This window comes from Taudactylus pleione, unplaced genomic scaffold (assembly GCF_031769625.1).
Source record: "Taudactylus pleione unplaced genomic scaffold, aTauple2 ptg000306l, whole genome shotgun sequence".
Lineage (NCBI taxonomy): Eukaryota > Metazoa > Chordata > Amphibia > Anura > Myobatrachidae > Taudactylus > Taudactylus pleione.
The window spans coordinates 2,909,007-2,936,860 of record NW_028284707.1 but is presented as its reverse complement, the minus strand read 5'-3'; the positions used below and the strand labels follow the sequence as shown (position 1 = coordinate 2,936,860).

Here is a 27,854-nt window from a genome sequence, read left to right as displayed (position 1 = left end):
GACATTTTAAAAGAGCACTTACAAATCCATCCTAAATATATGAAAAGATTGGGATTTATTAAGATATAGGTAAACGTTGGAGGAAAATCTACTGCAGTCTACTGAGTACCTAGTATTAAGCAGATTGTTTATATGTTAGCAGTATAAAGCATACAGCAAAAGTCACATTAGGCTTAAATAAAGTTCCAGTAAAAGCCAAGACTTCAATTTCATCCAGAATCTGTGGAATTATAGGAAAATTACTGTGCACAGCGATCCCCATTCAACCTGATGAAACATGGGAAACCATGCAGTAAAGAATGGGCCTAGATTGCAGTATCCCTAGGTACATAGTTACCAAGCTGGTAGAGACTTACCCAAATAGACTCACAGTCGTTACAGTAGCTGAAGTCTCTTCTACTACCAAGTATCAAAACAAGGAGCATTAATATTTCTGTAATCAATTATTATCTATTTAAGTAGTTAATTAAAAACAGCTTTTATTTTATTTTCATCAGTGTCAGGAATCCTCAAATAAATCCATTTTAATCCATGTCATTTACTGTATTACTAATACCAATGAATATCAATCATATGGTATGTCTTTTTTATCATTTACATCATATTAATAAGAAACATTGAACATGTATCACAGTATGTACAAATAATATATATAAATATAGTACTGTATATAGTACAAGTGGCCAGCCTTTCACTTGTTGTCCGCCATAGTTTTGTAAGCGCTATTGGTTAGAGCAAGCACTGATAATCTGCATCTCCTTAGCTGTTGCCAAACTACAAGTCTCAGCATGCTTAGCCTGCCAGCAGTGAGGCTCATGCTGTTTCCTCAGAGATTCTGCATGGAGAGAAAAGTCAATACAGTCGTCCTTGTGGTTCCAGCAGGAGATATCTCTTTAGCACGGTTGGCAATGGAAGCTGCGGGACAACTCTGTGACACCGCCGGTGTAACACTGAGCGGATCGTACACCTGGCCAGGTGCATGAGTGACCTTGGAGAGTTACTGCAAACCTCAAACAGAGATTCGTAGAATGACTGGTGTCTCTGTAACACACAAGCATTAGTATCAGAGCATCAATGAGCTAAACATACATTATATGTGTTTAATGTGTTTAACAAAAATAAATCAGATAAAAAAATTATTGTTTGGTTCAATTTTATGCCCTTCAGTATTTGGGACAATTTCTGATTATAATGATGACAATTATACCTCCCTACCATTCTGCTTCTGGCAAGACAGTCCTGATATTGGAAAGCTGATGTTGGGAGGTATAGTAATATTTAAAAATAAAATAAACGTATTTTAAAACGTACATTTTAAACGCATATAGAAATCTTATGAACTTTACATGGAAAATAAATGTACATTTAACATACAGATATTAGAGATAATAAAAATATATATTGTATTTGCTCACACAATTTTACGCGTTTCGCCAAAGATAAAAAATAAAATTAATTCCCGACCTATAGTGCTCACTCCCACTCCAATCCATATAACAACACACAAATTTTGCAGAGACTACATCACAAACTTGTATAGGGCCCTAATCTCTTTTTTTGGGGCCACAAATCAGGACTGCTTGATTTGTGTCCCATTTCCCATATTTGTGATGTACTTAAATTTACTAAAATCTATTTGTGAAAAAATAAAGAGGGAAGCCTTGCAATAATAATGCCTCCTGGAGATGGCATTATTAGGGCTTTCCCCCGTTTCAGCTACTCCAGTTCTTGAACTGGTACCTGTGATCAGCCTTGTGTGTCTAAATAGACCACAGGCTGATTACAGTAGAAAAAAAAGTTAAAGAAAGAAAAAACTTACCTGCACCCAGGGACTGGTGATCTGGTGAGCTCCTCTGTGACTCCAGTAAGCTGATCAGAGGGCTCCTGCTCTATGACCCTGGCATCTCAGTTTATAGCACACATCAGATGACTGGGGTCACAGAGCAGGACACCGGCAATCAGATGACCGGAGTCTCAGAGGAGCTCACTGATCACCAAGGGAAGTGCAAGCAGAGGGGTGGTATAATGGTAGCCATTGGCGGTACATGCGCAGTCACACTCTACAGGTATTTTTTTGCGAAAAATACTCTGAGAACTGTGCAGAGAGGATTCGTAGGGACAGTGCTTTTTTGCAAGCTCTGTCCCTGTGTCCCTCTGTCCTACATTCCCAATGCGAATTTAGGTGAAAATCACAACACAACAGGCAGGCTGTGTTCTATACCGCAATTAGAGTACTGCGCAAGTTCTTAGCAACTGTGTTTGGACAGTGTACGATTATTTAAGAGGGACAATTTCACATGAAAACTTGGTACCTGCCCACTATGGGACCTGTCATCAACACCTCAGCTGGCTGTACAGGTCCCTCCTGAGAGCTGGCTATGAGGAAAAGAGGAAACCCCAAGAACCCATGATTTATTTTTCCCCAAAATCATGTTTGTCAGCTCAGATTGGCAGCGCAGGGTCTGGTTAAAGCAGCTGTGGAGATTACACTCTATGTGGTAAAATTACACACCTGGTTTTGTATCTAATATTATTGCTGACCTCAACTCCTCGGCTTTGTAAAAGCGGCGTTTAGTAAATTTAGACCTATATGTGCCTATTTTGTTTCAAAAGATGCTATAGGGAACACAACATCAACTCTTTGCAATCATTTAATTCCAAACTAAATAATGGACGGCCACTGGTGTAAAACTTCATCTCTCTCATGTGTCAGGCTCACCTAACAAAAACAAAAAAATTATGATTTAAGTTATAGCTTTAAAAATATAAATGAAGAGAACATAAGCGATTCCCATGATCCACAGAAACCACGCCCTAACTGCCCAAACCACGCCCCTAACTGTCCAAACCACGCCCCTAACTGCCCAAACCATACCCTGACCCACTCAAACATACCCTATTCATGTGTACCACTTCTGTTCGCTGAGTTAGATGTTGGCAAGTATCTTATATACCATATGCTAGTATTTGTACATTTAATGTAGAAAATTGTGTTATTTTGCATGCAATATCTTTTTTGGTTATGCAGATTTCATTTACCTCCAGGACATCATCAGGAATTGCTCTCCTCCATCTGTATGTCGCGTTTATGTGCTCATATGCGTTGGCCATCACTTCAACTGCGCTCGGGTGCGAATAACATTCCTGTAAGACCTGTGCATGTGCCAGAAAGTAAATATTATTCACAATTAAGTCAGCTGGCTTTACACTATACAGTAGCACACATTCAGGGTAAATATTTAGGCAAACACTTAAAAAGAGATTCTACACAGATGTTATAAGTTCAGATCCCCCAGGTGATAATAAGATTCACAAACAACCATAACTTTTTTTTTAAATATCTTCTTGTCTGCAGGAGAATCCAGCTGTAGTGTATCAAGTGATGTGAAATAACCTGTCCAAGTTTCAAATCACTTGAGAGATTTATGACAATAGAGAGCAAGTTACAAACACTGTTATTCCTCCCTCTCCTACATTCACCCATATGAGTGAGACCAGGGCCGGCTCTAGGGGTGTTCGACCAGTGCGGTCGCACAGGGGCGCCACCCGTAGAGGGGCGCCACCCCTCCTCAGCATCCCGATTTCAGCAGGACAGTACTGACCCGCTGTTCCACCCGCGGGCCGAAGTGCCCCGCGGGTGGTCAAATCGGGAGGCTGGGGCCCCCCACCGCCGCAGCTGTGCGGCGGTGCCGGTCTCCCGGAGAGTGAATGGATGCACCATTCACTGACGGGAGAGGGCTGGGGGAAGCCCATCCAGTGACAGAGTGCTGGGCTTTACCCCCAGCCTGATGTTATTTGGAGGCGTGCCATGCGGGCACGCCTCCAAATAACGTCACATAGGGGGCGTGGACTACGGTAATTAGGCTGCGCCCCCAAACTTGGTCACGCGATGTTAGGGCGCCATCTCGAGGGCCGGCAAAGGGTGCTCCAAACCCTGGAGCTGGCCCTGAGTGATACATACAGTGCCTTGCAAAAGTATTCACCCCCTTTGCATTTTTCATGTTTTGTTGCCTCACAACCTGAAATTAAAATGGATTGTTTGAAGGTGTGCATCATTTCATTCACATAACATGTGTTTAACTGTGAAGTTGTGTTTTTTTTCATATTGTGAATCAAACAACATTTAGGACAACATAACAGAAAACTTCAGCGTGCAAAACTATTCACCCCCCTAAAGTCAGTACTTTGTCGAGCCACCTTTTGCGGCAATTACAGCTGCAAGTCGCTTTAGATAAGTCTGTATGAGATTGCCACATCTTGCCCCTGGGATTTTTGCCCATTCCTCAAGGCAAAACTGCTCCAGCTCCTTCATATTGGATGGTTTCCGCTTGTGAACAGCAATCTTCAAGTCTGACCACAGATTCTCAATTGGATTGAGATCTGGGCTTTGACTAGGCCATTCCAACACATAAATGTTTCCTCTTAAACCACTGGAGTGTTGCTTTAGCAGTATGCTTCGTGTCATTGTTCTGCTTGAAGGTGAACCTCCGTCCCAGTCTCAAATCACAGGCAGCCTGAAACAGGTTTTGCTCAAGAATATCCCTGTATTTAGCACCATCCATCTTTCCCTCAACTCAAATCAGTTTCCCAGTCCCTGCTGCTGAAAAACATCCCCACAGCATGATGCTGCCACCACCATGTTCCACTGTGGAGATGGTGTTCTTGGGGTGATGGGATGTGTTGGGTTTGCGCCAGACATAGCGTTTTCCTTGGTGGCCGAAAAGTTAAATTTTAGTCTCATCTGATTAGAGCACCTTCCTCCATACATTTGGGGAGTCGCCCACATGCCTTTTGGCAAACTCAAATCGTGTCTTCTTATTTTTATCACTAAGTAATGGATTTTTTCTGGCCACTCTTTCATTAAGCCCAGCTCTATGGAGTGTACGGCTTATTGTGGTCACATGCACAGATACACCAGTCTCTGCTGTGGAACTCTGCAGCTCCTTCAGGGTTACCTTTGGTCTCTGTGCTGCCTCTCTGATTAATGCCCTCCTTGCCCGGTCTGTGAGTTTTGGTGGGTGGCCCTCTCTTGGCAGGTTTGTTGTGGTACCATGTTCTTTCCATTTGATGATGATGGATTTGATGGTGCTCCGGGGGATCATCAAAGATTTGGATATTTTTTTGGTGTGTTTATACTGACAGATCATGTGACACTTAGATTTCACACAGATGGATTTCATTTCACTAATTATGTGACTTCTGAAGGTAATTGGTTGCACCAGAACTTTTGAGGGGCTTCATATTTTTTATATATATTTTACTCATTTCACTTCACCAAATTAGACTATTTTGTGCAGATCCATCACATAAAATTCAGATTAAAAAAATAAATAAAGTACAGGTTGTAATGTAACAAAAAAGGTAAAAGCCAAGGGGGTGAATACTTTTGTAAGGCACTGTACTTATTCTTTGAAAGTGAAAGGAAACCCCTTCCCAAATATCATAGTAACCATCATTGTTTCAGCGCATCTGAAGAAAAGTAAAGAATACGGATGATATCATGGAATACACTTCACCTTATGAAACTGTGGGGGATATATTCTCGCTGCTCCATGGTTTAGAAGTAGTTGGTAGCAGATTTCCGGTTGGGCAGCTGCACGTACAGTAGTCACTTTTAAGACATACTGCTGGGCGGCGCATCCATTGACATCCATAGCACTGGCCTTCGCTCCGGCCTCAAGAAACATATTCATTAACACGTGATCACAGTTCCATGCGGCCTTGTGGAGAGGGGACTTGAAATCTATATCTCGAGAGTTGACATCGGCATTGTAATCCAGGAGCATTCTACAGATGAGGTGGTGCTTTGTGCTGTATTCCTGCTCCTTAATGTTTAATGCCCAGTACGCTGCAGTGGCGAGAGGAGTCTCGAAGGTTGAATTGGCGCTGTCTACTATCGCTCCGTGGTTGATGTAGAAGGCGACAAGTTGAGGGATTCCGACTCGGGCAACTGTGTGCAGAGGAGTTTCTTCAGAATGATCGATGTTCTGCAAGTTCACGTCGGCTCCTGAAAGCAACAACATTTACAGCAATTACGTATTCTGACACTGTGGGACATATTTATCAATAATGTGAATTTTGCCCCGTTGAAATGATAATTTCTTATTGCCACATATCGTAGCAATAAAAAAATGATTAAACTATAAAATTTCTCATCTTAAAAGGGTAACTTCACTCAAAAATGTTTTTGTCTAATTCAATCAATTAGAAACTACAAGCAACTGGAATACATCCGAAATAGTACTTTTACCTGAAATCCCCTGTTGAAACATTAGAAATACCTGTTTGCTGCAATTTCACGGATATGGCGAGAATAACTAACCTTCATTAGTAATAGGTAGCAATAAGTGCATCAGATAGTTTGTTTAGAATCATCTAAGGGTGTTTCAATGCTATGGTTTAAGAATGAATCCCTTCGATAGCCAAGGAAATATGTGATAAATTAGAAACTATTACAGTGGTGTGCAAACAGGGTTGGACTGGCCCACAGGGGTACAGGGGAAACCCCCGGTGGGCCCCACTGCCTGTGGGCCCACCCCCTTCTCTAGGAATCAGGTTCCAGACTGTGCACTTGAATTATACATTATACATATGTTACATTATAATGCACAGAACTATGGTATATTTTCTACAATGCATTGTTGTTATTAATCTGGTACATTATTATGCATGCACTAGCAGTATTTACTATATATATTTTTAAGGGGGCCCAAACCATGCACTCTCTTATGGTTAGCCAAGCCTCTGCAGAGGCTGGCCACACCCCTAAATGGGCCCCTATCACTACATTCCCCTGGTGGGCCCTTCATGCACCAGTCCAACACTGTGTGCAAATGAATTGTAACAAAATAAGTCCTTGTGTTTTGTGGATTTAAATGCAGGGGCTAGATATAAAGAACATATCAATAACGTCCTGATAATGTGGTCTCTCTTGGGAGTCAGTAAATCTAGTGTTTCGAGGCTGCTTAAAATTCACACCAAAAATGGATCGGTGTGACCTAAACAAAAGGGAAATGTGGACGGAAACGTAAATCAACAAACAAGGACTTACAAACAGAGATAGCAGTAGGCGGTGTACTGACGGATTCTTTTACAGAGTGGAACAGACTTCTAGAACTGGGAAGAACCTGCCAGTAGGCTGATAAAAAAAAGCAACTGCTTACAACTAAAATGAAGAGAACTTGTGTAAAGCTCGTTATTGCAGCTAAGAGAGGTCATATTATAGTAACAATATGTGAATAATATTCTCCATTTTTTTTATAAACAAAAGCAAAACACAGTCAAAACCAAACTTTGGCCTAATTAATTTGCACACCACTGTATAAGTCCACATAGTAAACAGAGGAAGATACTATGTTCTTTTCTAAATTAGATTAATTAGCTTTAGGTGACTGTACAACACTGGACCTCTTACCACTCCATACCAGTTCTTTGGCACACCTCACAGATTCCTTGGTTTTGCAGTAATGCAGAGGTGCATGTCCACTCACTGAAAAGGAATTGAGTTTAGCGCCATGACTTATGAGAATCTTCACACAGTCCAGGTTGGCTACTTCGCATGCTACGTGTAATGGCGTCTTTCCATTCGGCTTCATGTTGATAGAAGCTTTATGATTCAGAAGTACCAGTAGACATTCCAGGTGTCCCAGCATAACTGTAATGTGCAGTCCTGTCGCCCACGATGATGCTAATTTAAAACTAGGCAACCAGTGACCTACAGGATAAAAAATGAAGATATTAAAAGGAAAAATATTTAAACTTTCGCAAACACGTATTGTCTTGAATTTACTGCTCCCTATATGCCCTTGAAATTATACTGAGTAGTATAAATCGTTGCTGGATTCTTCATGAACAGGGGTGCTGAGAGACCAGTACAATTCAAAAAAGTCACATCTGATATTATTTTAAGGAACGCAAATTGCCTTATTGCATGTCATTTTTCTCAGCTGAGAAAAAATTACGCAATTTTTCCTTGCCCTTTTAATAGTCTCTCCAGCCTCATGTCTTGTCTCTGTGTCTCCCCAGCCTCATGCCCCTGTGTGTCTCCCCAGCCTCATGCCCCTGTGTGTCTCCCCAGCCTTATGCCCCGTGTGTCTCCCCAGCCTAATGATCCTCCTGTGTCTCTCCAGCCTCAAACCCCCCCACTATGTCTCTCCAGCCTCATGACCCCTCTGTGTCTCCCTAGCCTCATAACTTTCTGTGTCTCTCCAGCCTCAAGCCTCCACGTCTCTCCAGCATCATGCCTCCATATCACTCCTGCCTCATTACCCCTGTGTCTCTCCAGCTACATGCCCTTCCTGCTTCTCTCTAGCCCAATGTCCCCCCTATGTATCACTTCACAGCATCATGACCCATGTGTCTCTCCAGCATCATGCCCCCCTCTGTGTCTCTCCAGCTTCTTGCCACCCCTGAGTCTCCCAAGCCTCAAATCCCCCCTCACCTGTGTGTCTCCATGGGGACCTTTAATAAGAGTGATTCTGATAAATCAGACAGAACCAAATATGGGGTTTCCTAGAAGAGATTCTCACATTCTCATCACTTGACCCCACTAATGAAGATGAAGTAGCTACACTCTTCTCATCCTCCTACTCTACTACCTCTCCTCTTGATCCTATACTCTCACAAATCAGTGAAGCTCTGTCTCCTGTGCTCATTCCACACTTAACTAAAATCTGTAATCTCTCCTTCTCTACTGGTATCTTTCCATCACTGTTCAAGCATGCAGTGATCACTCCCATTTTGAAAAAACAAAATTCTGACCCTAACTTTCTCTCAAATTACCGTCCTATCTCCCAGCTACCTTGCCCCTCCAAGCTACTGGAGAGACTTGCCTACACTCACCTCACACACTTTCTTAACACCCACAACTTATGGGATCCACTTCAGTCAGGCTTTCGTTCCCAACACTCCACTGAGACAGCACTGACTAAGGTAGTAAATGATCTGGTCACTGCCAAGGCTAAAGGCCATTATTCAATTCTAATTTTTCTAGATCTCTCTGCTGCCTTTGACACTGTTGACCACTCTCTTCTCATACAAACACTACAATTCATAGGTCTTCAAGACACAGCCCTTTCTTGGTTCTCATCCTACCTATCTAATCGCTCTTTCACTGTTCGCTTTTCTGATTCTACCTCCACTTCGCTACCTCTATCAGTTGGAGTACCACAAGGTTCAGTATTAGGTCCTCTGGTTTTCTCAATATATACCACCTCTCTTGGCAAACTAATCAGCTCTTTTGGATTTCAGTACCATCTGTACGCGGACGATACTCAAATTTACCTATCCTCCCCAGGTTTGTCGCCATCTGTGCTGGTCCGTGTCACTGAATGTATCTCTGCCATTTCATCTTGGATGTCATCTCGCTACCTCAAACTTAATATATCCAAAACAGAATTAATTATATTTCCACCGGCCAATGGCAGTTACCAACCTGATATCTCTATTACTGTTGACAACTCGACAACCAACCCCACTCCACAAGCTCACTGCCTAGGTGTCATCCTTGACTCTGAACTGTCTTTTGTTCCCCACATTCAATCTGTCTCTAAATCCTGTTGCATACATCAAAAAAATCAAAAAAATATCTTACACAAGACACTGCAAAAACTCTAATACACGCACTCATAATTTCCCGCATTGACTATTGCAATAGTCTCCTTACTGGTCTTCCCAAAAACAGGCTCTCCCCACTACAATCCATTATGAATGCAGCTGCAAGGTTGATCTTTCTCACCAAACGTTCAGTGTCTGCTGATCCACTCTGTCAGTTCCTCCATTGGTTACCGATTTTCTACCGTATTCAATTCAATATACTTACACTCACACTTACAGCTATTAACCAATCCACACCAACATACATCTTTTCACTTATCTCAAAATATCTTCCAACCCGACATCTCCGCTCTGAACAAGATCTGCGTCTCTCATCGCCGCGCATTACTTGTTCCCATGCACGGTTACAGGACTTTTTTCGGGCTGCACCCACCCTGTGGAATGCTTTCCCATGCACAATAAGACTTTCCACTAGTTTCCAAACATTCAAGCGTTCTCTGAAAACTCACCTCTTCAGACAAGCTTATTAGATTCCAGGACCGTCCACCTAACCTTTTATAGCTCCCTATCTAACTCTCTTCTTATAGTAAACACCTATCACATCTTCTCTTTCTTCAATTTAACATACTCCTAACCCTAGGCCAACTTTCCAGTGTGATTGGATTATACAGCCCACCAAGAATATCTGCAATCGGGCTAGACCAATTTGCAATATGTAGCACCTATCCTTGTGTATCAAAACCTATTTCTCTGTAGATTGTAAGCTTGCGAGCAGGGCCCTCTTACCCTTATGTATGTCATGTATGTATGTATGTATGTATGTATGTATGTATGTATGTATGTATGTCTTTTACAACCCAATATAATGTTAATGTTGATTGAAATTGTAAAGCGCAACGGAATTTGCTGCGCTATATAAGAAACTGTTAATAAATAATAAATAAATAAGAGATGAGTACCAGCCAAATTTGATTCTGAAAATAAGGCAAAATGTAAATTTTCCCTGAAATCTCGGATCTCGCATGTTTTGGTTTGCAGATAAGTCCCTCGCTTGTCATTTCAGATGCCATTTCACACAGGACAGTACATGGAGATGGTTGTGTGCTGTAGCTGTGCTGCAATAGTTGCTATTAGAGAGAGTTATAGGTGGGTGGGATGGGTGGAAAAGAAAGGAGGCATCTTTAATCTCTGTGTCTGTGAGGGCCAGACACTAGCAAGCAATCTGCAATACTGGCTTTTCCTGTGTATGTTTGTCAGACACAAGCAACTGCAATCTGTAATACAGGCTTTTCCTGTTTGTTTGAGCATGAAGTAAGCTGCACTCTCGTACAATTGTTTTTCACAAGGGTATCTACAATACTGCACTATACGTTATATTGTGTATGAGGGCAGAAACAGAGATGGATTTCCCACTAGGCATATGAGCCATGTGCAGGGCCGTAACTAGGGTGGTGCGACCTGTGTCATGGCACAGGGCACTGCAGGGCAGGGGGCGCTGTTTAGGCCTGTCAATTTTCCTGTTTATTATCATTCTCACTTGTAACTTCCTCTCCTTTTATCCCCAGCATCTCCTGGCCTCCCCTATCTCTTCCCTGGCCCTTCCCCATGAAGGCATGGCCCTTTTTCAGGAGCACGATCTTATGTCCCTATTTAAAAAATGGGGAGGAGGGGGGCACCAATGCTCTCTCTAGCACAGAGCACCAAAAAGTCTAGTTACGGCTCTGGCCATGTGCCTAGGGGCACCACTAGCTGGGGGCGGCACAGCAGTCCCACTGCATCAGAGCTTTCTAGTGCCCCAATTCAGCTGCGGCTATTTGGACACAGAACAAAAACTACATCCCTCATAATGCATCAAGGGGAGAATCAGGAGTGGGCGCATGTGCAGTCAAGGAGCACGAAAGATTAGGTTTGTATCAGGTAGAGTTTCCATAGCATTTGCAGGTGAAATCCGGGAGCCCTGAAGAGGAAGTTTTTAGCCCATGATAGATGGCCACAAAAGGGCAAAATAACAGGTAGCCGGAGAGGGCGGAGACTTGCCGGAATCCCAGGTAATATTGTGCCTAGGTGTATCCCAAAAGAAAACATCTTTTCTTTTTTCTTTTTTTTAAATCTCATGTCTTTTATAATTCAGTTTAGATGTTAGAAGGAAAGATTATGTTTCTTTTTTTTCATAGGCAGCATAAATTACTGTATTTTCTGGGTATTGTGTACCCGTTAGCTGCACCCCAGAATAATAATAAAATAATCTCAAGTCTTTTATAATTCAATTTAGAAATTTCAAATGAAGATTGTGTGTTTTTGAGATGCAGCCTATATGACTGTACTTGTTGGGTGTTGTGGACTGCCAGCTGCACTCCAAAATAATAAAAGTTAAAAATATTATTTTTTTCTGTTTTAAAAAAAATCTCATCTTTTTATTTCAAATTAGATATTTCAAGAGAGGAATGTGTGTTTTTGAGAGGCAGAATATATTACTGCACTTGCTGGGTGTTGTGGTCTAATCAACTGCACTCCAAAACAATAAAATTGTAAAAAAAAATGTTAATCCAAAGTCGTTTTAAATTCAATTTAGATATTTCATGGAAAAGATTGTGTGTTTTTGAGAGGCAGCATACTGTATATAACTGTACTTGCTGGGTGTTGTGTTTCCATCAGCTGCACCCCAAAATAATAAAAGTATAAGAAATATTTTTTTCTGTTTTAAAAATATCCCAAGTCTTTTATCATTTAATTTAGATATTTCAAACAAAGACTGTGTGTTTGAGAGGCAGCATATATTACTGTTCTTGCTGGGTAATGTGGCACCATCCACTGCTCCCCAAAATAATAAATGTTGAAAAAATATTTTTTTTCTGTTTTTAAAAGAATCTCAAGTCTTTTTAATTTAAATTACATATTTCATGGGAAGATTTTATGTTTTTGAGAGACAGCAAATACTACTATACTTGTTGGATGTTGTGCCCCTGTCAGCTGGAACCCAAAATAATTAAAGGTGAAAAAATATATTTGTTTCTGTTTTAAATACATCTCACGTCTTTAGATATTTCAAGGGAAGACTGTGTGTGTTTGAGAGGCAGCATATATTACTATTCTTGCTGGGTAATGTGGCACCATCAGCTTCTCCCCAAAATAATAAAAGTTGAAATAATATTTTTTTTCAGTTTTTAAAACAATCTCAAGTCTTTTTAATTAAATTTACATATTTCATGGGAACATTGTATGTTTTTGAGAAGCAGCATATATTACTATACTTGTTGGGTGCTGTGCCCCCATCAGCAGGAACCCAAAATAATAAAAGGTGAAAAAATATATTTTTTTCTGTTTTAAATACATCTCAAATCTTTAATACTTCAGTTTAGATATTTCAAGGGAAGACTGTGTGTGTTTGAGAGACAGCATATATTACTGTACTTGCTGGATAGTGTGGCCTCGTTTCATGCCCAAATAATAAAAGTTGAAAAATACTATTTTTTTATGTTTGAAAAAAATATCAAGTCTTTTATAATTCAATTTAATTGCACCCCAAAATAAAAAAGTTTAAAAAAAAATCATTTTTTTCTTGGTTTAAAAACAGTTACAAGTCATTGCATAGGTAACCGATACAAAACCAAAACACTTTAAGGTGTTTTTTTTCTAAAACTAAAACCAGAACACAACGAAAACCAAAACACAACTATGATTTAGACCAAAACATGGGGTCAGTGCACAGGTCTAATATATTTAAAGACCGTTGTTGTCAGGGCTTGTCTTTACATCTCATTATATATCTGCCTGAGACTTTGATCACAAGTTTGCAGCATGTGATCCAGAGGCTTCTTTAGAGAGGAAGGGGCCTGTGTGCATCCCCCGTCACTGGCCCCCTCCTCTTACCCCAGCAGCCATCTGACCCGGCTGGCCGGTCACCACAGAATCAGTAGACTCTGGGCACTAGAGTGTGCCCAGAGTCTACAGCGCATGTGCAGATCGCTCGGCCACCATTTTCCCGGAAATTTCCTCAGACCGCATGCGCAAAACTCCGGAAAGATGGCCGGGGCGGCCATTTTCCGGTGTTTTGAGCAGCACTGAGAGACCCGACGCGGGACCTTGTAGAGGTAAGTTCTAGATTATATGGGTGCAGGGTGTGGACCTAGGGGCCCGTGTGCACCGCACACCTTGCACCCATTATAGAAACGCCCCTGATGTGGTCACAGGTCATCAAACTCTTGTCTAAATGTTGTGATCAAAATATAAAGGAAGTGGGCTTGCCTGTTGCCCATCCCTGATCTGAGATGATCTTAGCATACTGTAGAGGCATGCACTGAAATTAATTGGTTGGATTACATGAATATAAGAAAAATTATGTAGCCAGATTTACATAAGTAAGATTCACCAGAAGCAAATGATTCTATGGCATACGTTGTATCAATGCCCATTGGAAATGGAACACGTCATGATAATTGTAAAATGTCAATCTAAATTATTGCATCTGAGAAATACTGCAGCGTATTTGGACACCTTGAAATGCATATATTTACCTACCCAGCAGCAAATGTTATAGAACTGATAAAGAGTTTAATACCAGGGAAGTTAGGAAGTTTGACAATGACTCCTTAATCAATGTACATTAACATACAGACCACAGAGCAGGGATTAGGTGGTAAACAAAGATACTAGGTAGGGGGTGCAGCATTGTAAAGAACTTTGTAAATGCAAACTTGAATTATGCTCTGGAAGACATAGGCATCCAGTACTTGCTTGGGAGAGGAACGTTTTAGTGAAATTATTATTAGCTGGGCATTGAAGAAGGAAAGAAAGTGTCCTGTTTGGTTACTAAATACATACAGCAAGGTGTTACAATAATCAAAACAGGAAGTGATAGGAGCATTGTTTTGTGTCATTAGTGAGCTAAGGGTGAATACGGGAGTTACTTTTTAGGTGGGAATTGTGAGGTTCTGGTTTTGTTGTGGACCCAGGGAGGTGATAGGAGCAGACACAGAAGCAGATTTAAATGAAAATGTGGAACTTTTAATGAGTGGTTTAGTAGACATGAATATGGCAAAATGAAAAGTCCAGGCAAAGCACTAAAGTGCACTTGGGAACTGTAGTGAAGCAAATGGGAGAATGTCCAGATAGTGACAGGCAGGGAACAGTCCAGTATGCAGGTATGGTGAGCTGAAATGATATGGAGGCAGAGGAGATATAATCCAGCAGAGTGTAGGTGGAGGCAAGGTGCAGGGTGACAGCAGACTCAGGTACTCAGGCAGGGGGAAGGTAAATGGAGGGTGCAGGGAAGTCCAGCAGTTGGAGCAGGTAAGGTAAACAGGCTAGGTAGCGTTTCCAAGGAGGCAGGTAACAAGCACAGGAACTCTCTCTCAGTTGCCACTGAGAAACACGTTGCACTGGCAATGAAGGAAGGCTCTTGCCCTCCCTAAATACCAAGTGCCACACCGTGACTGGCTGGAGAGAGCACGTGACCCACCAGGATTGGACAACTGAGGAAGAGGAGGTTCCTATGGTCAGTGAAGACAGGGAAGGGAAATTTAGCACCTTCCAGCAGGTATCTCCACTCTTTTAATGCCAACTTCACTGCCAAGAGTTCTTGTTCACTTACAGCATAATTTCTTTCGGCAGGAGACATTTTTTTGGAGAAAAACTCATAGGGATGAACTCGATTGTCTTCATAACGCTGGGATAGGACTGCTCCCACAGCTTCTGATGTCGCATCCACTTCCAATAAAAAAGGCCTATCCAGATCTGGTTGTCGTAGAACTGGAGCAGAAATAAAGGCTTGTTTTAAAAGCTGGTGACCATAGGATTAGCGCCTTTATGGGTCAGGGCTGTAATGTGAGCCATCAATGATGAAAATCCCTTGATAAAGCATCTATAGTAGTTGGCAAACCCAAGCAGTCTCTGGATGGCTTTCAAGGTTTGAGGTCGGGACCAATCCAAAATTGCCTGCACCTTCTTGGGATCCATTTCTAGACTGGAGCCAGAGATGACGTAACCAAGGAATGGCACACTGGGTACACTAAAGACACATTTCTCCAATTTGCAATAGAGGTAATTCTTCCTCAGACGAGATAATACTTCCTTCACATGTTTATGATGTTCCACTAAAGAAGATGAATAAATCAGTATGTCATCCAGGTAGACAACAACTGAGACATGTAACAAGTCCCGGAAAATGTCATTAACAAAGCCCTGAAAGACAGCTGGGGCATTGCACAACCCAAAGGGCATCACAAGGTATTCAAAATGTCCATCTCTGGTATTAAAGGCGGTCTTCCATTCATCACCTGCACGAATACGGATGAGATTATAGGCCCCTCTCAGATCTAATTTTGAGAATATGATGGGCACCTTAACTCTGTCGAACAACACTGTGATCAATGGAAGCGGATATCGATTCTTGACTGTTATATTGTTAAGGCCCCGGTAGTCTATACAAGGTTTTAAGCCACCGTCCTTCATGCCGATGAAAGAGAACCCAGCTCCGGCAGGAGAGGTGGAGGGACGAATAAATCCTTTCGCTAGGTTCTCCTGGATATATTCGGACATAGCTTTGGTCTCAGGCAAGGATAGAGGATAGGTGCGACCACGAGGTGGCATCTTGTCAGGCAACAGATCAATTGGACAATCCCATTCTCTGTGAGGAGGTAAGACATTCACCTGTTGTTCGGAAAAAACGTCAGTGAACATCTGGTACTCCTTAGGAATTGCTGGAGATATTAATGAAACTGTTTTCCTTACAGGTCGTATCTTGGGAAGACAGGATTTCTGACAGTCAGCCCTCCATGAAAGAATTTGCATTGAACACCAGTCTATCCTGGGATTATGCTGGCGTAACCAGGGAAGTCCTAAAATGATTTCTTGGGAAGCCTCAGGTATCACAAAGAACTTTAAAGACTCAGAATGGAGTGCTTCAGTACGGACTAGTACTGGTTGAGTTTCTTTGGTGACCACTCCATTAGCTAGGGGCCGTCCATCTACAGCAGTCAGGGAAATCGCGTGATTGAGAGGTGTACAAGGAATCTGTAGTTTGTCAACTAAACTGGAAGTCATGAAATTTCCGGCTGCTCCAGAGTCTAGTAGAGCGGTAATGAAGACAGGTTTAGGCTTGAGATCTATAGCTAAGATAATTATGAAATCTTTAGTATTTTGGGACGTGCTCATAACTCCTAATTTGATGTCCCCAGGATCAGTTAGGAACGGGTGTTTCCCGATTTACGGGAGCAGGAGGCCACCAGGTGACTCGAATCTCCACAGTATAGGCAGAGGTTTTTTAGTATCCTTCTCTGAAGTTAATCTTTGGAGAGATGGGTATGGTTCACCTGCATAGGCTCTTCATTCATAGGGGAAGGGGATGGATGGGTAGGCAAGGTGAAGTGTATATCACACTGATTCAGGAACCCACGACAGAGCTTAGGGTTGCAGTCAAATTTGCTTGGCATAAAAAGGTGTAAACGAGGGGATACCCTGTTCCCTGTATTTCCAGGCACAGAAACAGGTGTAGTTGCTGATACCCCAGGGGTGGATAATGATGTTTGAAGATTATCTTGTCTTTTAGACATCTCCTGTAGAAACTGAGCCATTTGGTGCAGCATAGCTTCCAGGTTTTCCAAACGTCCTGCAATACACCGTAATAAATCCACCCCATACTCCTGTTCCGTGGCCGGATCCATGGGGCCTGTGCAAACTGTGAGGTTGTGGTTTTGTTGTGGACCCGGGGTGATGATAGGAGCAGACACAGAAGCAGATTTAAATGAAAATGTGGAACTTTTAATGAGTGGTTTAGTTGACATGAATATGGCAAAAGTAAACGTCCAGGCAAAGTACTGAAGTGCACTTGGGAACTGTAGTGAAGCAAATGGGAGAATGTCCAGATAGTGACAAGCAGGAAACAGTCCAGTATGTAGGTATGGTGAGCTGAAATGATATGCAGGCAGAAGAGGTATAATCCAGCAGAGTGTAAGTGGAGGCAAGGTGCAGGGTGACAGCAGACTTAGGTACTCAGACAGGAGGAAGGTAAATGGAGGGTGCAGGGAAGTCCAGCGGTTGGAGCAGGTAAGGTAACAGGCTAGGTAGCATTTCCAAGGAGGCAGGTAATGAGCTCAGGAACTGTCGCTGAGAAACACGATGCACTGGCAATGAAAGGAGGCTCTGGACCTTCCTAAATACCAAGTGCCGCACCGTGACTGGCCGGAGAGAGCACGTGACCCACCAGGATTGGACAACTGAATCACCTGGCTGGAGGCAAGATGGCGGCGCCCATGCCAGGCGGAACGGAAACACCACCAGGCCTCACCAGCCCAGAGTGACAATGTGGCCGCAGAGAACCACGCACAGCCAATGCCCCTCACCAAACACCAGCGCTACTGCCACAGCGACCTCACAGGTATTACCCGTCGACTACCATGCCGAGAAACCCTGGTCGTGACAGGAATAACATGATCTTGTAAGAGATTGAGGGCCTCATTCAGAGGCGGTCGTAGGATGCAAGCGGTCGCTCAGAAACAGGGCGGCCGCTTGCATCCTGAATGGCCGCCTCCATGTCGGTCGTTAGGCTGTGGGTTAACACCCACAGCTCTAACGACCGCTAAGGGAGATGGTCGCGATGGTCAAGACCATCGTGACCATCGGGGCTTACGACGAGACCCTAGGGTAAGGTCTCGTCAACCTAAAGCCCCAGGGAGCTTCCTGCTCTGTTCACTTATTCTGTGAACATAGTGAACAGAGCAGGAAGCTCCTATCTTGACTACTCCTCTGGTTGTGTCATTGATAACCACTACTTGTGTACCGATCTTGGCTCCTATCTTGACTACTCCTCTGATTGTGTCATTAATGACCACTACTTGTGTACCGATCTTGGCTCCATTCCTGACTACTCTGGCTGTGTTCCTGCTGACCACTACTTGTGTAGATCTTAGCTCTTATACTGACTACTCCTATGGTTATATTCCTGCTGAAGACTACTTGTGTACCATCTTTTTTCCTATCCTGACTACTCCTCTGATTGTGTCCCTGCTGATCACTTGGTACTTGTGTACCAATCTTGGATCCTATCCTGACTATACCTCTGGTTATATCTTTATTAACTGCTAAACTATGAATCAGATCCCAGAATTTTAAAGGAGGAACTTTCTCCCTGTTGTTACTTGTAGCTATAGTCTATCAGACCCTTGAAATTAACTTAAATATACCTGGGACAACATCTTGTGCAAAATTATGTGTGTGCAGGTGGTGATATTGCAGAGGTTTGTAGATGCACACCAGCGGATGACTCATACTATGAGCAGCTCGGTTACTTAACCAGTGATGTTGGTTTACTTATATATATATAGCAGGTACAGCCTTTCTCACTGTTACATGCACACTGAGTAGAGCGGAGTTCCATACAGCTCACCAGCTGATGAGTGTATGCTGCTTGCAGGTAGTGGTACAGGGATGCTGGAACAGCTTTATAGTAGGTAATAACCAGGTCTTTCATATGATCAAAGCAGGAGACTTCTGTCTCCCACCATGTCACTCTACACAGTTATAGATAAGTTGGCCCCTACACATGCTCAGCAGTGATCACAGTGACCATCTTGGACCTGGGTATGAAGCCTTCCTGGAGGGACAGGAAGTTGGAGTCTGCACAGTAGCGCACACCTCTTCAAAACATCTAGGGAGAGATGTATCAAGCATGCGCGCAGCATCCATTCAGTGCAGGAAGAGGGCTGGGGGCAGCCCAGCTACTGACATAGTGTTGGGCTTGCCCCCAGCCTGACGTTAAAGGGAGACATGCCCATTATTTAGGGGGTGTGGCCTTTGGTGATTAGCCCACACACCCAATTTCTGGGCATACAGCTCCTCACATACCAACAGACATATAACCCACACACACAGACTTCCAGTCACATGCCCCCCATGCAGAGACAGGGTCCACAAGCAGTCCAGACACATATCACACACCGTAGAAACCGGAGTGGGCACCCCAAATTGCACACACCCATGATTTGCCTTTAATTGTATTTAATGCCTCACTGACAGTTCGCTGAATTCTTATGTTGGGTACACACTGACATATATATTGGCTGATCAATTGATCGGCCAATATATCTGCTGCCCGTCGGCCATTGTGTACAGACGATATGTCTGTGAACGACGTCGTTCACAGACATATTGCATTGACTGTGCTGCACAGCCGATGGACAGATATGTCTGCAGTGGCACCGCAGGGAGGGGGGCGGAATCACCCCCAACCCGCCCCCGGCCAGCAGGACCCGTGACTGCCGGTTAGATGATGGTCGTTCAGTGTGTATGAACGACCATCATCTACAGATATATCTGCAGATCACTCCATCTGCAGATATATCTGTCAGGTGTTTACGGCAGAGATAGAGATGGGGTGCGGAGACACGGGTTGAAGAGGGGGAAGAAAGAGAGGTGGGGGATGAAGACAGAGGGAGAGAAACAGAAGGGTAAAAGAGGGAGAGATAATAGACAGAAGGGAAAAAGGGGGCAGGCAGATGGGAAGGGGGAGACGGAGATTTAAAAAAGACTGGCAATACCGGTACAAATCATGCAACCCGGCGGATCCGTAACACTTGTAAATGTATAATATAGGAAATTTGTGAGCACAATCTCCTCTAGTGGCCTTCAGCAGACCTGGAGCATGTTTCGCGGTAGGGTGTCAGTTTGGGGCACACTAGAGTTGGAACAGCTGAGAGTGGAAGGGCTGTGGTTAGGACACAGTATTAAAGATGTAGGGGGATGCATTTGTTTGAAGTATCAATGAGGGGTTTCACATTAAGGGAATTTATATTTTGGTACATGCAAGCAGTTAGAAGGGAGATGGGAAGGGGAAAAAGAGAACAGGTAATGTTAACAATAATGATGTATCTAGAGTTCTAAAGTCTCAGAACATGTGCCAGAAAAACACACTAAACTATAGACGGGGCTCTGGGCTGTGAGATAGCTGCTAAATAAATTGGAAATAAATAATGTAATTCCTCCCCAATCTCAAACTTAACTAGCACTAGCGCTTCTATCTAGTCTGGTATTGGATAAGTATGGGGAACAAAGAGTGTGAGCTTTACTAACTCTAGGCATTACCAGGGTGGACACATGGCATGGGGTTACCCTGCTATAGTGCCATCCAGGCCTAGGCCAGTCAACACAGAGCAGAAGTCCACAGGGAAATTTGTCCCACTAAATAAATACAGGCCACTTCCCCCCAGGGACAACCATTGGGCGATGGGTGGTTGTTAATCATTTGTAAAATAATAGATTTAATATTCTTCATTACTAGAGCACTACAGGTCCCGGCTATTTAAGGTTATTAAATTCACATTCTATTACATCCCCCTCTTATCTCCAAAAATATTTGGATGAAAAAAAGTAGTTCCTAAAGCTAGTGCATGGGCTCAATAACAAAACTCAGGACAGACTTCAGGTGCTGACCATGTACAGCTTACATGAGAGAAGGGACAGAGGAGATGTGATAGAACATTTAAATATATATAAAAAAGTTGTAAAATAATTTTGGAGGCGATATACTTTGGTACTGGGAGGAGGAAAGTAGCATATGGAGGACATGATTTACACAAAGGGTAACGTCCATGGAATGGTCTCACCACATGTTCCTATTGTTCCTATTGTTAAGGTTCACACTATTAGGAAAACCCCCAAATTCCCAAATTGATATTAAAATTATTTGTGTTTTGTTATGTATTTCTATGCTAGATTTACTACCTCATGGTAATGCGTGGTACCATATAGCTAATGCATGGATCCATGCACCTGAAACCGCCGCAACTGTCACCATCGGTATCTGCGCTTTCACCAGCCCCATGCTGGGTGCTAGGGATCAATCAGGAACCGTCTTCTATTTTCAGTACGCACGACTCAGAATAGAACGGAGCTTTAGCTACACGCCCACGACATCCATGACACTCACACAAGACAGAACAGTTCTGTGCGATCCCATTGCCGCCGCCCAGTTCCCACCCGAAAAGTCCATTTTACAGAATAAAAACGGTCCAGCCATGATCCGTCAGACCTAGAACAGGATGGACATAAGGAAAAATTTGCATCTGCGCTTGTGTTTGTGCTAGAACTCTAGATTTGCGTCTGTGCACAGAGATCCTCCCCACTAAGAATCAGCCCCTCAATGTGTAGCAACCGGCAGTGGTGAGAGCTTAAGGTCAGGTTTTCTACGGCATTTAAGGTGGATTACATAAGAGATAGATGTGTGAGTGGAATGCCAGATAAGAGGAGGTTGCAATAGTGAAAGCGGGATCATGATGCGAGAGTGGGTATGAGTTTTGATAACATCTTCGGTAGAAAAAGGCCGCATTTTGGATATATTTCTAAGGTGCAGGTGACAGGACCAGGGAATAGACTGGAAGTGAGAAGTAATGCAGAGGGAAAAGCCAAGTTTGACGTCGCAGGGGGTTGGCGGGGTGGGACAGAACAGCAGAGAGGAGGTCGGGAGTTGGAGCAGGACACCAGCAGTCAGAGCACAGAGTGTGGCAGAGCAGTGGGTAGAGAGGGGGGTGGGGCTGGACAGAGCGGTGTAAGTGTCTAGTGTGAGTGACACGGTGTGAGTGTCGTGGGTGTATAGCTAAAGCTCCGCTCTATTCTGAGTCGTAAAGTACGGAAAATGGTAGCCCATTTCTGATGGATCGCTTGCTCTGAAATCGGGCTGGTAAAAGTGCCGATACAAATTATGATGATTGCAGTGGTTGGCGTTTGGTATAGGGCAGAGTGGGTGGCAAGACTAAGGTGACCCGGATCCTTTTACGTATTTTTTTTTTTTGTAATGTTTAGTTGGGCCGATGATGAGGGGGTTAAGAGTGGGAACAAAAAAATAATCTCATTTGTTTCTCTGCAGCAGTAAGGGTTAACTTTGCAGAGATTTACACGATTAGGTATAACAACATCTGCGACTGCGCCCAGTTGGGAGGAGGATGTGACAGCCCCAGCACCTACTGTATCTTCACAAACAGAAGTGATTAGTGGCAGCTGGACTATTTAGCTCAGTGTACAGGTTAAAAACAAATATTTGCTTTTTTTTATAACATAACAGAGAATGGGGTCAATCCAAGTAGGTGCAAGTGGGCTTGTGCGAGCTGTTTTTAGTGCAAACTCCCACTGCGAAGTGCAGCTGCAATCCAGTTCCAAACTCGCATGTTTTTTTTTATAGGAAACTTGCATTATTTTTTGTATGTACCTCCCTGAGGGTGTGAGATGTTAGGGGAAATATTTATTTTAAGGTAAAAATGTCAGGACACCAGAGTTGGAAAAAAAAAACAGTTAAAAAAACCAAATTGTTTTTTTTTGTTTAAACTGTTTTTTTATTTATTTATTTTTTTAAACCAGTTTTTTTTGCATTAATGTTTTAATGAAAAAAAAAACCCTGAATCCTGTTTATATTAATACTGTGAAACATTGCTGTGTATTACAAACCTTGATCAACTAGTTTAATGCTTTCTAACCGTAACTATCCAAAGTTAAGATTTTTATCTCATCAAAGAGGGCCAGACTAATTGCAATTACATACGCATAACATCCGATTGTTTAGCACTGTGCATGCACCTCACCGTGCTGCGATAGCACTGCGACCACGGACGCACTGAGGAATCCATCGCAGAGTGAGTTACAGGTTGTGAGCGTTTGGGGGTGGTGACGGGGGAGTGCTCGGAGAAACGCATGAGTGTCTGTCCATTGGAATGCCATTGCATGGGTGTTCATAACAGTGGCAAACGCAGGATTTCTAGAGGGGGGTTTCCAAATGCTTGATTTTAGAGTGAGTGTGGCCAGTCCATGAAGAGGGTATAATTAGAACTTATCCAGCTTTAATATGTTACATACAAAATGTATTGTGTGTCATAATCCCAGCATATACAGGACCAGCGATCACAGTAAGCCATTAGGTGTGGCAGTAGGGCCATCCTGCCTGAGCTGAATGTTTTTATGTCAGATGTGGGCACCATTCCAGAGCATTGGAGCAAGTCTGAGAGTCTGGGGGAGAGGCCGAATGAACCTAGCACTGCCCTGGACATATATGTATATATCGGTCTCCTTATGTACTGGATAGTGTATTATTATACAGTATTAATTATTAGCCCTATAGATGGTCTGTAACACTGCTCCCCTAACAGTGCATGTTTTCCACATCTTCTAGTTGGTGCACAGGTGTATTTATTACTGGCTGACACATTTTAAAAGATCCACAGTTGGTGCTAATCATTTAATTTGTGATACTGAGAACAACATGCAGCACTAGTAACATTCTATTATATTAATATATCTATTGTGGTCATGGTGTTGGCTGTGGAGGGAGGTTTCCAGGTAGACGGAAACCCCCCCTGCGTTTGCCTATGCATAAATTAGCTGCTGCGATTGCATAAGCAGCTTGAGTACTCACTGCAAGCGACAAGAATTGCAGTTTCTGCGGCTGGCCAGATCTGGTGTCAATTGTGCGTGATGGCCCGATGTCCATCGATGGTACCGATGTATACGCAGGAGTGTGAGGTAGTATGGATGGAAGAAAGCAGCAGTGGGCGTCTCTGTACCGGCTGAGACAGTTACAGACTGGGGCAGTATATTAGCCCTGGCAGTCTGCCCTGCACTTCCATGTAGAGGGGGGCGTGGTAAATGCAAGGGGTCATGCCGCGAGTTACGGGGGCTGGCCTCGTGGCACGCCCCTGTCTCTTTTCAGCCCAGAACACCCGCCGCCGGCCCATACACGTCTCCACCCCTTCCGGCTCCGTGAAATCTTAATGATTTCGGAGCCGTTGGGTGGAGGGCGGGGGTCTTTTGCTTCACCCCTCCTCAAGCCGGTCCATAGGCCATCGGCCCTTCTGGCATATGCCAGCAAAGCCCGATGGCCAGTCCGGTCCTGGGCTGAGATGTGGCAGGCATTAGCATACATTCACAGCTGCGTTCCATGCAAATTCGCAGCTGCGATTGCAATAGCGATCCTTACTGAATCAGGCCCTAAGTCTTTCTTTCTTTCACTCATCTCAGTAGCACTGAAGGTTTTGAATTGAAGTAAACATGAAGGAGATTAGACCATGAGTTGTTTCTCTGTGTATTGCCTCTTTAAAATGTTGGAGTTGTGTACCCTTTAAGATTGAGAATGTAGTTTTCTCCTGTCCTATAGGATTGTTAGGGGAGGAGTTTGTGGAGTATTAGATGATGCGAGGCAGATTTGCACCTCTCTGATCTGGTTCACCCTCCCTATTTCTATGTTGTGTGTGAATTTACTGTATTTGTTGAGCTCACTCAAATGAAGACCACAAACAAAAAGAATGTACAATAATACCAGGGGGACTGCCTTATAATAGGCTTTTTTTTAAATGGTCACGGCCCTGTGCCTGTAGTCACAACATAATTTAAAAAAAAAAAACAGCGTGTTTTTTTTTTTTTTTAAAACATTCGGTTTAAACCAGCCAATCCTGTGGGATACAGTGCAGAACCCCTTAGACAGCCACCCTAATGACTAATTAGGCATTTAGAAGTTTTCAATTAGGGATGTAGTCAGAATCCCGGCGTGCAAGATGCCGACGATTTAAATAGCGGCGCCAGAATCCCAACACGTCGGTATCCCAGTACCAGTATCCTGCCTGGCGGCATCCAGAAGGTAAGTATCGGGGGTTAGCAGGGGGAGGTTATGGTTAGGCACTAAGGGGGGGGGGTTAGGTTTAGGCACTAAGGGGGGGAGGATTAGGGTTAGGCACGGGGGAGGGGGAGGTTAGGTTTAGACACTAGGGTGGAGTTTAGGGTTAGGCACCAAGGAGGAAGGGTTAGGGGTAAGGGTTAGCGGTAGGACACTTACCTTTAGTGTTGGGATTCCTGCAGACGGGATGCCGCTGTCAGCTGGCCAACTGCCAGCAAATCAAACCCAACCCTTCAATTAGCTTATTTGGGCCAATAATTACATTTAATTTTTGGGTGTTAAAAAATGGCCTCAAATTACCCCCAAATTTAATCAAAGTATTTTTTAAAATGTAAAATAATTGCTATTTATCATTTAAAAAAAAAAATTAAAGTGGCCTCAAATTACCATAACATCACATTTGTTTCTATATTTTTTTTTTGCATTTTTTATTTAATTAATTTGAGATTAAACAGAAAAAGTTAGCTTTTTTTATAATTTTTTTTTTTAAAAGCACAAATCAGCCGTTTGACCTCCAGTACTTTCCTTATGCCCACAAACAGACTTGTATTATTCTGCTAATGAAATTGTCACTTTTTTGGGGACCAGGATGGTTTCCCCACTTATTCATGCCCTTCTCTTAAATCGCATTGTATAGAAAATTCGCACACCCTCCCCGCGAGTAGCATGAGTTGGTATTTCTAATTGGATTGAGTGTATCTCGCGAGTGAGCATTTGTGCGAAACAAACTCACAACTAATTGGATTGACCCCTAATGCTGCCCATCCACTAGGCGATTATACCTAGCGATGGAGCGATAACGATGGTCGTTATCGCTCCATCGCTTGGTAATCAACCGCAAATCGGGCAGCAAAAGGTTAAAAACGACCAGCGATGCGGGCGCCCGCTGGCCGTTTTTAACATCAGTCATTGCCCGAACATGACAGTCAACTTGACGACCGCCGTCAGGTTGCCATGTACGGGGAGGATTGATCTGCATACACTGAACGTCTGAACGTTCAGTGTATGCAGTTCACCCCGCGGGAGACGACGGCGTCGTAATCGTGCCATCGTCCCCAGCATCGTTAAATGGATGGGCAGCATTAGAGTAAGTATTATTATTGTTATGATTATTATTATTATTATTAATAATAATAATAATAATAATAATAAAATAATCATCATCATCATCTTTACAAATTCAGTTTGTATATGTTACACATATGGAGATTTGTATTGATCGCCAGTAACAGATGTGCGGTTATTATTATTTCTATTATTCGCCTGTAATTTATATTGGTGTCACAACAAACTCTAATCAATGTCTAATTCTCCATAGACAACACCATAAAACTGCAAAGCTCAATGTGGACTGCAGACCAGACATTTAGCTACAGAAATGGTTTACGAGAGGCGGTTTGCAGGAATAGAGGACCATAAAAATGGTGGGGACGTAGAAAAGATCATATAGGGGCGATTACATAGAGGCACGCAATTCCATCATGTGGAATGATCTTGCCGGTCGAATCTGTGGGAAAATCCGAGCCGTACCCATCTCTGTCCTATATCTCCACTTGCAGCTGACTGGATAGTATTGTGGAATTTGAGCGTAGGCTAGGTTGAGCGAGGGCGTGTTGAGAGCATGGAGACGCAATTGTGGGCTATGTTGAATTGTGTGTACGCAGAGATCTTACTGCATTCAGATGCATCTCTTGCACCAAGGATAGGGCTGGTGCAAGTGCCCACTGATATAGATGACGGCTAACTTTGGGTTACTCAGACATTGGCTTCAGCATGCCTCGCAAATGGTCTACCTCCCTGCCCCCAAACGGCTGCAGACTGTCACTCAGATATTGCCCAAGCGTCCACGTGCAATTGTAGCCAACCTGCATGAAACTCTAAATCATCTTCATACTTCCCACCAGAAGAGCCACCTTTATTTTACTTACATGTGTGTTTGCATGTGAGTTTTTGCACTCTGAACAAGCAGCGATGAAGTGTTGCAATGCATGGAAAGGTTTCAGTGGGATGGATTACATCTGAATGTCACGTGCATTATGTAATCCAGTGTAATATTGCCTAGTCATCCAGCCATGCCATATGTCGTAGTTAGTAAACAAAGCAGGCATGTGTAAACAGCATTGCCATCATATACGATGTTCCCACTGCAGGAGTGGTCTTATTCTAGAATCATACCTGCTTTGTACGATGCCAGAACCAGGTTCTCATCCTCCACCTCAAACACAGTGTCCACATCTATTTTCCCCTCATTTAGTATAGCTTCCACCTCTACGTACTGGTTCGATTGCAGAGCCTTGAGAAAAGTTTCTTTAAGCAATTTGTTTGACACGGAGCGACTACATCGATTGTCAGTGTCTCTGTCCATGTTTGCGGCCTGTTAGTGTCCAGCAGGTTCTTACAGCCTGTAATCCCACTACTCTACCTATGCAGAACTAAAGCCACTGACAGCCTGAGTAATACTATCACCCGGCAATGGTCAGTTTGTCTATTTATACCCAGCCGCTTGCAAAGTCAAAGCACCTAATTTTAGATGACACTGAACTAAGGTCTTTAAATCTACAATATCAATAAGGGATTTATTTGAGCATTAATGTATTAATACTAATAATACTTATAATTGTAAGTATATATGGAATGTTTTATTTTAATTAAA

At 43.1% G+C, this 27,854-nt stretch overlaps 1 protein-coding gene across 1 annotated transcript; it reads right to left on the bottom strand.

Moving 5' to 3' along the window:
- On the bottom strand, window positions 1-27,645 carry ASB4 (ankyrin repeat and SOCS box containing 4). Its single transcript, XM_088442196.1, has 5 exons — window positions 27,377-27,645; window positions 7,415-7,714; window positions 5,517-6,007; window positions 3,040-3,153; window positions 1-1,041 (listed from the first exon to the last, which is right to left on the bottom strand). Exons 1-5 carry the CDS (start codon window positions 27,564-27,566, stop codon window positions 853-855), a joined length of 1,284 nt encoding a protein of 427 aa, XP_088298322.1. The 5' UTR covers window positions 27,567-27,645; the 3' UTR covers window positions 1-852.
- Window positions 27,646-27,854: the final 209 nt, after the last annotated feature.